Genomic DNA, 12,811 nt, shown 5'->3' with positions numbered 1-12,811 from the left:
GTCACTATTTATAGTCCATTCTCTTTGACCATCCTTCCTCCTACCTACTAATTATTATTTTATTTATATTTTTAAAAATCATCATTTCATATTAAATATTTTAACAATATTCAAACACTCCTATGGGAAATTGCCTCCTTTTTTCCTAATACTATTCATTAATTAAACTATAATATTTTATTTGGGAATAAAAATTTATTTTATTTTATTTTAAATTAAATGCTATCTAATAAATGTGTCAAATTCTAATTTTTTTTTTGGTTTAAAAATCTAATTAAAAAATTAAAAAATTAAAAAATTAAAATTATATTTAAAAGATGGTCCCATCAAGATTTTTTTCTTTACAATAATTAACATTTTGGAAAGGGAAATTAAAAAAAAAAAAAGAAAAAGAAAAAAACTATTAATCACGTTTACCATTCCTATCACTTAATTAATGTTTCCATAATTATTATTAGTGGAACATGAAAGAAATTCCACTCGTACTTGCACCTAAAATAGCATTTGCTCTATTAAATTTTTTAATGAAAATAATATTTTAAACGATGGTTAACCATGCTTAAAAGAATTAATAGTTACTATTTATTTCAACAGAGTTTCCTTTTAATAAATTTTTTTAAAGTTTAACGATATCTCTCGAAAGGTTATGTTTGAAATAAAATACTAACGATAATCCAAAATTAACTATAAAGATATTTTGGGTATTTTTATTAATTTAGCGGGAAAAAATACAAATTTATTTTTATAGATTTTTTATACCAGAGAAGTTTGAAGGGAAAAAAAAAAAAAAACAATACATTAATAAAAAATTAATATTATATTTGATCAAAGATAAGACTCAAAATGCAATTTAATCAAAATATAAAGACTAAGCTGCAATAAGGATAAATTTTGTGGCATATAAAAAATAAAGTAATATTACGATGTTGCCCCTTAGTTGTTATTTATTAATATAATATAATACACATTTTTTACCAATACAATATTAAATACTTATTTATTTTTTTAAATTATAAGTTAAATTACAAATTTAATCTAAAAATATTTATGTCTATTTAATTTCTTAATTTTTAAAATTAATAATTTGAGGTTAAAGACAAAATGAAAGGTTTAGAGTTTTAAATTTATATAACAAAATTAAAAATTTGTTTAAAAAATTATTTATACACAAAAATTAAAATAACATGTTTTGTCATTTAAAAACCGGTCCGCTATTTTTTATATTTTAACTATTCAATCTTTCTCTTTTCCTAAACCTATTTTCGCGTTCTGTCGTTTCACCGCGCTCTCCCAGTTTCAGCCACTGCACCACGCCCCGCCGCACGCCGTTCCCGCCCGACGCCGTCTCAGCGGCTACTGCCGTACGCTGTACTCTCAGCTGGTGCAATCTCAGCGTTCGGACTAAATCTTCGCCGTCCTCCCTCTCACGCTGTCTCGCCTTTCCGAGCAATCGGATTTACTTATCTCGGCCACTTTTCGCAGAAACACAGTGGTTCAGCCCCTAACCCGCGCCGTAGGTAAGATCGCGCTGCTGCCACTCATCTTTAAGATCTCCAAGGGTTTGATTTTTTTTTATTTTATTTCGTTAGTTTCTATTGGTTTGTTCTGTTCATCTACTGTAAAGAAAATCTAGAAACATTTCTTTTATGTTGATTTCTTCAACTAATGTTCAACCAGTCTATTTAAATGAACGAATAGAGATAAGTTTTGTTAAAGAAGATGAACGAAGCAGAAGAAAACTCACATGTAGTTTGGTTGGTTTTATAAAAGAATAGAAAAGCTGTGTTTGAAGAGATTGAAATTGCTGTTATTAGTTAAAATTTCAGTTTGCTTGATTATAGAAGAAACAATTAAAGCATAGGAACTCGCTTTGAGTGGTGTTGGCGTAAATTTAAAAACAATGATCTCTTATAGGGTAAAGTTGAAAATGATTTTTTAAGTTTATAATCCTGGCAAATCCGACCTATCGTCCAAACATGTAGGATTTGAAATCCTTTCAAATTCAAGTGTTCAAACAGGGATAAATATTCAACTGACCAAAACCTTCATTCGTTATTGTTTCCTATGTTTTTTAGTCAAGAATGCAGCACGACGAAGTAATATGGCAGGTCATCCGCCACAATCACTGCAGCTTCATGGCCAAGTGAGTTTTACTTTTTTATAGAGTTTTATACAATTCTTATTTCATAGTTTTTTTATGCTTTTCTCCTTCAAAATTATAACTGGTTTTGATGCTTCCGTAGGATTTCAACTGGGAACTTCTGTAGAAACCCTTATAATGTTACTGGGATATGTAATCGGAGTTCATGTCCTCTGGCTAACAGTCGCTATGCTACTATTCGTGACCATGATGGTATTTCCTGCTCCTCATTATTTGCATTTAGAACTCAGGTTTCGTTCGCGGTAGTTTAGTGTGTGCTACTTGTATTGTTCAACAATTTCTTTATGGGATTTTAGATTATAAGAACAAATATGTTAAGAAAAAGTTGTTTATAATAAATATACGGGCTTGTTCTTGTTCTTTAATACCTTCTGGAAAGCTACTATTAGTTTGATACCTTATTATAACAAATCATTTGTCAATATCATGTATTGTCTATAGTTGAGAAACAACTAACAAAAAGTTTTCATTCAAATAAGAAAATGTTATTCTCTTGTTCATGTAGGGGTTTTCTATCTTTATATGAAAACAATTGAAAGAGCTCATAAGCCAAATGAGTTGTGGGAAAGAGTTAAGTTGCCAAGAAATTATGAAAAGGCACTGGAAATTATAGATAAACATCTGGTAAGTATGCATCTTACTCATTTCTTACTTATCTGTTTGATTCTAATTTATAAAGTCTTTAATCTATATTTTACGCCCTCTAACAGATGTATTGGCCTAAGATACTTGTACACAAAACAAAGCAACGATTGACTAAAATGACCCAAATGCGGATACGAATGAGGAAGCTTGCTTTGAAAACAAGGTTCCTATTTTCTGCACTCTTCTTTGTTTTGGAAATGGTGGATGTTGTTCTACCTACATTTATTCATGGGTATTCAATAAGCTTCATTATGTAAATGTTTTTTGCTTTCCTGATTCTGGTTGAAGAAGCAGAAAAATGGAAAGACCACTTTCTATAATTGTAAAGTTTCGAGCTTGTTGAAACTCGATGTTAGTTATGTTTTATTCATCTAATCAGATGCGTTGATGAAAAGTAGTCTAATATAATTGTTTATAAGGTTATATTTCATTGATTTTTTGCTATGCATCACTTTAACTTTCGAACAGGGAGAAAATAATGACTACGCCCAGAAAAGAGATTAAAAGAGAAGCCAGGAGGGAGCAGAAGGCTGAGAAAGCAGCATTGTTGGATAAGGTTGAGTATTTGTGTTGAAATCTGGGATACTCTTGATATTGAAACAAATGGAGTCTTTCTTTGGTTCTACTAGAAAGATTCCTTAATGGAGTAGTTAATGTGGGGTAACCGTATCTGATATCTATTTTTTTTGCAGAGCATTGAAAAGGAACTACTGGAACGCCTTAAGAAAGGAGTATATGGTGATATATACAACTATCCTGTCGAAGCATATAATGAAGTTCTTGAAATGGAAGAATTACAGGCTGCCAGTGAAGAGGAGGAGGTAGTGCTGCAAAATTTTAGTACTTCACTTGCCCTTCTCATTCCATATAGGAAGAGTCTGGGACTTGATGAGTAGTTCTACATTCCATCATATGATTACTTGCATTTTTTTCTTGGAATAAGCAGGAACCGGAAATAGAATATGTTGAAGGGTATGAAGAATTAGAAGAAGAAGATATGGAGGATTTTGGCGGTCTTGCAATTCATAATTCAGAAGCAGATGAAGATAGTGGTAATGGAGCGTTTAGATTTCAGAAGAAAAACTGATTTTGAGTTTTCAAAAAATCTTTGCAGTCTTTTTTTAAATTTTTTTTAAGAGATGTATTATCTCTGTTCACTTGGGTAATATATACGTAGATCACGCAACACCAAAAACGAGGTTCTTTTTTGTCCTGGTTAACAGGTGTATAGAAAAAAGGATTTTGTTTGATATTGTGAAAACTGAATGTAAATGTTCCGATGATTCAGATGGAATAGATGAAGACCTTGAAGATATAGACGTTCCTCACAAGAGAGGAAGAAAGGACTCTACTTCTTTGAGGAAGCTCGAGAAAGATGCTCGTGCCAAACTGAAGAAGAAAGCGAGGGTTATAGTTGAGGTAATAGTTGATTTCCTACCTCACTTCAATAGTTATCTGGCATTCATTTCAACACATGTTTAGTAGTTGTTATAGGTACAACTGGCTGATAGGGGGGCTATTATGATAGAATTAGGACTGCCATTATTAGTAATTAGTCAAGAAAGTTATGGTGATTTGTTATTAACACAGTGAATTGAAAAAGGTGAAGGTAGGCATTGATTCAGTTGGTTAAAAGCTTGCATGATCTAAGAGAAAGATGAGGGTCCATGTACCTTTATCTTGTATATTTCAATATCATTCTGGTTTTGTTTGATGGGTTCTATCACGGACATCATACATGAAGATTACATAAAAAGCCATCTACACGTTCTCTCTATTATTTATGAATTCTCATTCTTTGAATGTATCTTTAATGAAATTGTATAGTACACGTGGTCGACCCACCATTTACTCGAATAGCCGATTACTTGCCACACCATTACAATTTTGACACCACGGAAGTGTAACAATAGCCATGAACTGTTATTTTATTTAAATATGAACTGGATCTTGCCATTCTGCATATGTTTAGGCACGTTTTCTGAAATTGAAACTATGACGTTATTTTGTGGTTAATAACATTCCTTGTGCTAACTTGTTAGGTTGAGCATGAAGATGCCGATGAGCGCCAAACAGCAGTCCACTAGATGTTCATTAGCTGCTATTGTAGAGGAGGCTAAGGAGGTTCCAAGGAGAAAGGGTTTTGGATATGTTTTGTTCTCCTTCAGACTACAGAGCCATGGTGAAGACAAGTAAGAATTTTGTTAATTGGAGTCTCCAGCATCCATAGATTGTGACATATTCAATTTTGCTGTCTCTGGGAAATGCATTAGGCCCCAAGGAAACACCCCATTATTCAGCATTTTCCTTCTTAGAAGGTTAATCTACCTACCTACCAATCAAGGTTTCTCTCTATTTAGGGCCATTTTTTCTTAATTTCTCATTTTTTGTTTTGGTTATTGAAACAAACTTCAAATCCTAACCTCAATAGCTCATCAATGAGAAGGCCTTTGTAATCTTATTCATAACTCTGATCGGGTTGGCGTCTCCTGGTTTGTATTATTTATGGTGCACCAGGCTCCAGAAAATTTTGCTGTTTTAATCTTTGATTTAAAGTTATCATCAAATTTGATGTTGAATTCATCAATTTACAGTTGGTTAATATTTGAATCCCATCAATTCATTAGAGGTGATTTGGATGAATTTTCTTAATAATAGCATCAAAGGAGTAGGAAGAATTTGAACCTCGATCTCAAAAGAACACATTGATTATCGATGATGAGTTATTAGTATCAATCATGTTTAGTATAAGCCTTGAAAGCGTAAATTTGGTGAGTATTTCCTAAAGTGGAATAAATGAAGTATATTTAAATCTTGCCTCAATACATAAATTATTACTGGAATAGTCCTCATTGTGACAAACTTTTAATCTATACATTTGCCAACAACCACCATTATGATAATTCAGCAAAACGTAGCTGATCGGTCGATGGGTGAGGCTAAACATTCCGTTGATCCTGGCATGAATGTGGTGGTGGTGGTGGCGGCGGCGGCGGCGGCGGCGGCGGCGGCCTTGGTGAGTTTAAGGGAGAGATGCAAGGGTAGCTAGCTAGCCTGGTGGATCGTCCTCTTGTGAATCACGTGGGACTGACATTCTTGGACTGCCTGTAGGGATAGTTAAGGGTAGTGCACAAGGGCGTCCTCTAAGACTTATTAATCCTCATCTCTTTCACTTGGTGCTTTTGCATTGCGTTCATTGTCTTCTTTGACTACTTCCTCTAGTTTGCTACCTAACCATTTGGTTGCCCTTGTGGTAGGGTTTGTTCGATGTTCTATGGAGACTCCTCATCAGGTGTAACAGCCCAAACTCACTACTAGTAAAGTCTGCTTTAGCCCGTTACATATCACCGTCAGCCTCACAGTTTTCAAACATGTCTATTAAGAAAAGGTTTCCGTACCCTTATAAAAAATGTTTCGTTCCTCTCTCCAAGGTTTACGGATCACGAGAGACTATTATACACTCCAATCACTATTTGGTGGTCGTGTTTTCTTATAGGCTAGGTCTCGACTTTGTCTTAATCTTCTCGTGTTTGTTGCTTTGTGTCTCTTGACCTCGAGTCATGAGTCTCCCTTCAGTTTCTTTTAATCTTATACAACCTTTGCCCAAAAAAGAATTAACTTAGCTCCTACCTTAATTATAGGTTCAAACACTAATCTCACTTTACTAAAGCAAATGCAACTTACCACTAGGTTTCATATCTAACCCAACAACTCAAAGTCAAATAAAACCACACAAATCCACGATATTGTCCTCTTTGAGTTTTCCCTTTCGGGCTTCCCCTCAAAGATTTAAAACGCATCTGCTAGGGAAAGGTTTACACACCCTTATAAATGGCGTTTTGTTCTCCTACCCAGTCAACGTGGGACATCACATTTGTATTTCAAATTTGGCAAGAAGCTCATGGCAATTTAAATCACCAAAAATATTAAATACTTCCTATGCCAAAAGTGACTAAGCATTAATAGAAGAAAACTTTCCTTAAATCAGAACAGAGTAGTGAGATGATTTAATCATTAGATTCCATCGTCACAAAACTTCTTAACTCGTTCTCTACCACAATAATAATTTGAGCCACATATTGTCTCCCAATTTGAGTATCAAATGGAACCCAAAGTTTTGGAATTAATGAACTGATGAACTAGATATAAACAATAAATTTGATATCATAATTAAAGGAATATGAGTACTAAATGAAGGGTAAAGAACCATCGGTATATAATTCATGAACTATAATGATACCATTCAGGATTTTGCCAAAAAGAGAATGAATAAACCATTGGAATTTTGAAATAATTGCATTGGTAAAAGAGAGAGAAGGAGACCCTGAATTTAATTAATGCCATTGGAGGAAGGGAAAGAAAAATAAAATAAATATATATTTATTTTAATTATAATAATTTTTGGGACGCGGAAAATTTTGAAATTCAATATGATTAATTTAAAGATTCGGACTCCACAGACTCCACAGACTCCACAAACGAGAATTGAAAAACCCTAACACGTCCGGAAGTACCTTCGTCGCCAAACCCTTCTGGTGATCGCCGTCCACTTCCTTTCCCGGACCGCTCTCTCCAACTTCCTTCACCGGACTTCCTTTTGTCTCCTCCAACACAGACGCCGCCGCTGATTGACGTTCCGGCGATAGCGGAACGACGACGCACTCATCGGCCACCGGCGGTGGACGTTGAACAACAGGCAGAGATTTGTCAGTAGCTTGACGGCCGATTCTATCTCTCCTCTTTCCTTTTCCAGTGTTCTTCTTCGGCTTCTCGCCGCTGGTTAAATGATCTTCAAACGCCTCGATCGCCTGGTGGATTAGTTCGCGATTAGGAGAGGAGTCCCAGCGGCACCAGTAGGCAGTGTAGCAGTAGAAGCAATCGCAACTAAACATAGGAGTTTTATGATAACCAGTACTAACATTACTGTTTCCGCCATTGATCGAAGCTTTTTTAGCCGATTTCTTCCTGGAATCGTGAGTGGAGGTGACTGCAGAGGATTGAATAGACCTAGCGATCATGTAGGCCAAGACTTCGCGCTCATCGAGAGAAAGAACTGAAACTAGCGCTAAAATGGCGGCCGGAAGAAGCTTGAAGACAGAGGAGGAAGATGAGGGCGGCGAGGACGACGGCGATGGGTGCACTTTACCTTTGTGCTTAATCTCCATGGGAGCTTTCACGGAAGAATGAGAAGAAACGGGGAGGAATTACGTAATCTTCTTCGCTTCTTAAAAAGAACCTTCTGTTTTATAATTTCTTTATTTTTTATTTTTAGTTACAATATTTTGCTGAACTTATTATTATTATTATTATTTATTTTTAATGACATTTAATTTTTTTAATTTTTTTTGCTAAATTATATAAATGTGGATATATGTAGGCCCAACGGAGAGTGGATATTTTCCGCCACCCCACGGCTGTTTATGCGGTCTTCGCCGCCGCGGACGTCTGAGATTTCGGAACTCTGTGTCGCTTTCCGTTCGAGCGCCGTCGCAGCTCGTGGTGGCGTTGTGGAGATCTCGTCGGAATCGCGTGGTCGTGGGCGTTGCCGTTGACGGAGGATGGGAGGAAAGGAAGCGAAAGAATAATGTTTCTAAATTTTTATTTTTACAAATTAAATAAAAACAAATATCAGCTCATATTTATTAGTAATTAAGGAAAAAATTTATTTTTAAAAAAAAAAAAGGAACTAAACCCTAAACCCTAAAAGGAGCGAAATATTAACCAAAATGTATTGGACAAATAATTGAATTTCAAAAGAACTTTTATTTTTTTATTTTTTAATTAAAACATATTTTCTTTTTCTTTTTCTTTTTTCCCCTTTTTTTTAAATTACGTGATCTAATATAATTTTTTTTAAAAAAAGTTGAAAGTAAAATAGTAAATATATATATTAATTATTTTTTTAAATTAAACTTTTAAGTATTTTAGTTCAAGGACTTTAAATAGGGCTGATGTGGCAGGTTTATGTAGGAAAATGACTGATGTGGCATTTAAAATTTTAAAATAAAATAAATAGTTTCCCCATCAAATTAATTAAATATAACTTATACTTTTGTTGAATAATAGTTAATTAGAAAATATATGCATGGAATAAAATAAATAAGGTTTTCTAATTTAAGTGCACCTAAATTTGTTAAGATATATATAAAATATTAGAAATTTGATGTAATAAAATTATTAAATAAATTAATTTTTGTATTGACAAAATTTAATTTGGTATAAATAAGTAATTTAAAAATGATTTACAATAAATAAAGGATGGTAATAAAATAAAATTAGGTTATTACAAAAAATGAATTGGAACTAAGAGTTTTGATTGGCTACGGTGCCTGACTGGTTTGTTCTTCGAGGATCCAGCCGTGGCGCGTGTGCGCGTATCTTTATTTACTTTTTTTTTTTAAAATTAAAAGAATAGGAATATTAGCAATTTATTATATATCAATATATATTATAAGAAATCATCCACAACACGCTTCAAAAAAAATTTCACGTTAATAACTCTAGTGTTACCAATTTTAAGCTATAGGGACGTTCTCGAAGTAGGGTAGGGAAAGTGGCTCTCTTGCTCTTGTCTGCACGAACCATTTTATTTTTTTTGCATAGTGCAATTGTGAGGTCCCACATCAGTTAGAGATGAGAACGAAACATTACTTATAAGGGTGTAGAAACTTCTACCTAGGAAATACGTTTTAAAACCTTGAGGGAAAGTTCTAACAGGAAAAATCAAAAGAGGACAATATCGGCTAGTGATGAGCTCCTTGAGTTGTTACTGAAATTTCTTGTTAAATCTCTCGAGATTGGAAAGAGGGTTTATCATAATTTCATCTCGAGAAATTAAATTATTACCCATAAAAGTAATAAAATGGATTAAACCTCATAGAATGATTATTATAAGTTATTAAATTTGATTAAGGATATGGTTTGAAAGAAAAAGGAGGCGCGTGTGAAGACGCGGCGGTGATGAGAGTGTGTGTGTGATGATGGGGTTATGTGCTGACTGCTACACCAGACAGTGAGCTGGCATACACTGCTCTTTCCGCTTTTCTCGGACAGAGCGCTCGAGAGTTTCGTACGGTCACACCGGTTTTTCTGCCCCCCCTTTCCTTTATTATTATTCCATTTTCCAACCCTTTCTCCAAGACACCTAAACCGCTATTCGAACCGGTTCGGTTGGCGGTTTTATTTCCAAATTTTTAAAACCGAGTTTATTTGGTTTATTTCGGTTTTTATTTTTTCTAAAATAAAAAAAGCAAACCAGCTTTATTCGAGCGGATGATCCTTTTATATTAATAATCTTAAGCTAACAGCGCAAGTAAAAGTAAGATCGATCGTACTCACACACTCACAAATTGAAATAAACAAAAAGATATGAAGATTTACGTATTTGGAGGAAATAAATTTTTCCACGTTTATAACTGATAAGAATCACTGTGTTCCAAATGTTCAAACTGACTATTATACGATCCAAGGCCAAGAAGATTCAACAAAATTGACCTATTACACGATTCATCAAGGCCAAGAAATTAACAAAATTTTTAATTTCATAGAGTTTGTAAAGGTCCAATTGACTTATCTTTTATGGAGATTTAAGGGGATCGGGATTAAATCACTGCCACTACTCCTTTTGTGGGGAGACTATAAATACTCAAAATCAAATTTGTGACGAATGAAATTGATCTCTCAAATTGAGACGTTCCCTTATAAATCCGAGCATCATTTTTATTCTTGTGCTAGATTGCATTCCAACCATCCAATCAAGTCTTGATCAAGTTTGATTATGGTAATAGTTTAAGCAATTCTTGTGTAGATTGCATTCCAATCACTCAATCAAGCCTTGATCAAGTTCGATTATGGACGGACTCAATTTAGAACAAGGTTCCAAATCTAATTCTAGTCTTATCTCTTGATTCATCCAAATTTTGTATAATTAATTTCTTTTCAAACTCAACAAAATCAATCCAAATTTTGTATAATTAATTTCTTTTCAAACTCAACAAAAACTTGAATAGTTGGGTTGATGATTAAGGTTGTCTTGTCAATAACCAAAATATTTACATGTGTATCTCTCTCTAGAGTGCCTCTAGACGAACGAAAATGACACTCACTCAACCTCTAGACTATATTAAATAAACACTTATATATGCATAAAAACACTAATACTCATACACTGAATCAAAGTATTTATAAATCTAAAAGATGATATTGTCGTCTATTAACAACTTGGCAATTCAAAACAGTCGTATAAATGAAAAATTATCGGTATTTATTTTGTTTATTATTATTCCTTTTTAATATTATGGATTGTTACCCATTCCAAGTAAACATTTTATTTTTTATTTTTTAAGGAAGTATGTAACTAAATGGGAATGTTAGATAGAAGCATAGGATTCTTTTGGTTGGTGGGCATTTGATTTGTTTTAGGTATGTGGTAAATGTGTGTTGTTTTGTTGTCAATAAATTGTTGTCAGCCCTCCTCTCTTTCTCCCTCTCTTCATAACTATGCCTCAAATTTACATTATGGAGATGAATACAACACATTCTCTTTGCCCAAACTCCCTACCAATTATTGGCCTTCTCATCATTTAAAATTGCCCTATTCGTTCTAATTCCATACCTCGATCGTAGTTTTCTTTGCAATTCTCGAGTTGGGTAGTGTCAGAGTATGTCCAAACAGTTAAACAAGTTCCATGATGACCAACATTAACCATATACTTTGCCTTAATTGTTGACAATGTAGCTTTTTTCGGTAAAGTGGCATTCTAAGTGTACAAAATCTATCATTAAACCCATGTCATGTAAGAGATCTTCTTTTATATTGATCTCTTGTGTAATTAGAATCTCTAGTAGAGAGAAGTTTCTACACCCTTATGAGAAATACTTTGTTTCTCTTTTTAACCGATGTGAGATCTCACAATCCACTAAGGAGAACGAAGCATTCCTTATAAGATTGTGAAAATCTCTCCCTAATAGATGTGTTTTAAAACTGAGGCTGACAATGATACATAACGTAACAAAACGGACAAGATTTGGTAACAGTAGGCTTGAGCTGTTACAAATGGTATCTGAACCAATCACCAAATGATGTACCAATGTTAGCGGGATGGAGTGTGAGATCCCATATTGGTTTGAGAGGGGAACGAAGTATTCTTTATAAAGATGTGGAAACTTCTCCTTAATCAACACGTCTTAAAATTGTGAGACTGACGGTGATATGTAACAGGCCAAAATGAACAATATTTACTAGCAGTGAGCTGAGCCCTGCACTGTTACAACAATCACTATTATAATTGAAATGAATCTATAATAGAAGGATTTTTAAAATTTTAGAATTGTTTCATTTGTTAACAACATAATGAAAAATTTGTTCTAGCACAACATAAGAACTCAACAATCCTTTAGATAAGGGTTGATGATCAAACCAATTCAAGGAAACCAGCCAAACTGACTTAATTTGATGGGTTATTGTCATATACTATAATATCCTAAGCCCACCGACTATTGACAAATAAAATATTACGTACCATCATCAGCTTCACAATTATAAAATGCATTACTCGTTATGAGGAATGCTCCATTCCGTTCGACAACCAATGTGGAATTTCACAATTCACCCCTTAAGAGCCAGCGTCTTCACTGACACACTGCTCAATGTCTAACCTCCCAAGCCTACCGCTAACAAATATTATCCGTTTTGACCTGCTATATATCGCTGTCAACCTCACGATTTTAAAAGACATTTATTAGGGAGAGGTTTCCACACTCTTATAAAAAAATGTTTCATTCTCCTCTCCAACCAATGTGAGATATCACACATGTACATGTACATACCAAATGGAATGGTTTTAAAAAGTTAGATAGAAATTGACCCATACCATAACAGTTTTCACACATTCAGATAAAGGTTATCAGAAAAGAGAATAATCTTAATAGTCAAAAGAGAAAAAGGTCCATTTTATCATATCAATCCATTTACAATATGGTTCACCAATGGGCAGAATAATATAA

At 33.9% G+C, this 12,811-nt stretch overlaps 2 protein-coding genes across 3 annotated transcripts; one reads left to right on the top strand and one right to left on the bottom strand.

Moving 5' to 3' along the window:
• The first annotated feature begins 1,229 nt into the window (after positions 1-1,229).
• LOC111789615 (uncharacterized) lies at positions 1,230-6,098 on the top strand. 2 transcript variants are annotated; one of them, XR_002814365.2, is made up of 11 exons: positions 1,230-1,517; positions 2,076-2,143; positions 2,244-2,353; positions 2,667-2,785; positions 2,872-2,969; positions 3,275-3,362; positions 3,499-3,627; positions 3,753-3,858; positions 4,095-4,225; positions 4,849-4,998; positions 5,715-6,098. XR_002814365.2 is itself a non-coding variant. In XM_023670242.2 (10 exons), the coding sequence occupies exons 2-10, from the start codon at positions 2,082-2,084 to the stop codon at positions 4,891-4,893; spliced, it is 888 nt and encodes a 295-aa protein (XP_023526010.2). In that variant the 5' UTR covers positions 1,230-1,517; positions 2,076-2,081; the 3' UTR covers positions 4,894-5,419. The 2 variants fall into 2 exon arrangements, 1 of the variants encoding a protein (XP_023526010.2); XM_023670242.2 differs by lacking the exon at positions 5,715-6,098 and having other exon boundaries at positions 4,849-5,419.
• A 1,061-nt stretch (positions 6,099-7,159) lies between these two features.
• On the bottom strand, positions 7,160-8,014 carry LOC111791162 (uncharacterized). The gene has a single exon (XM_023672403.2). The coding sequence runs from the start codon at positions 7,969-7,971 to the stop codon at positions 7,246-7,248; it is 726 nt and encodes a 241-aa protein (XP_023528171.2). The 5' UTR covers positions 7,972-8,014; the 3' UTR covers positions 7,160-7,245.
• Positions 8,015-12,811: the final 4,797 nt, after the last annotated feature.

This window comes from Cucurbita pepo, chromosome 3 (assembly GCF_057944985.1).
Source record: "Cucurbita pepo subsp. pepo isolate OVF chromosome 3, ASM5794498v1, whole genome shotgun sequence".
Classification (NCBI taxonomy): Eukaryota; Viridiplantae; Streptophyta; class Magnoliopsida; order Cucurbitales; family Cucurbitaceae; genus Cucurbita; species Cucurbita pepo.
This window is presented reverse-complemented; position numbering and strand designations above follow the sequence as displayed.

Excerpts from the sequence above, each read along its gene's own strand:
- LOC111789615 (XM_023670242.2), top strand. The coding sequence starts at position 2,082 with ATGCAGCACGACGAAGTAATATGGCAGGTCATCCGCCACAATCACTGC. Across the intron at positions 2,786-2,871 it reads AAATTATAGATAAACATCTG|ATGTATTGGCCTAAGATACT; the intron begins GTAAGTATGCAT and ends GCCCTCTAACAG. Across the intron at positions 2,970-3,274 it reads AAGCTTGCTTTGAAAACAAG|GGAGAAAATAATGACTACGC; the intron begins GTTCCTATTTTC and ends ACTTTCGAACAG.
- LOC111791162 (XM_023672403.2), bottom strand. The coding sequence starts at position 7,971 with ATGGAGATTAAGCACAAAGGTAAAGTGCACCCATCGCCGTCGTCCTCG.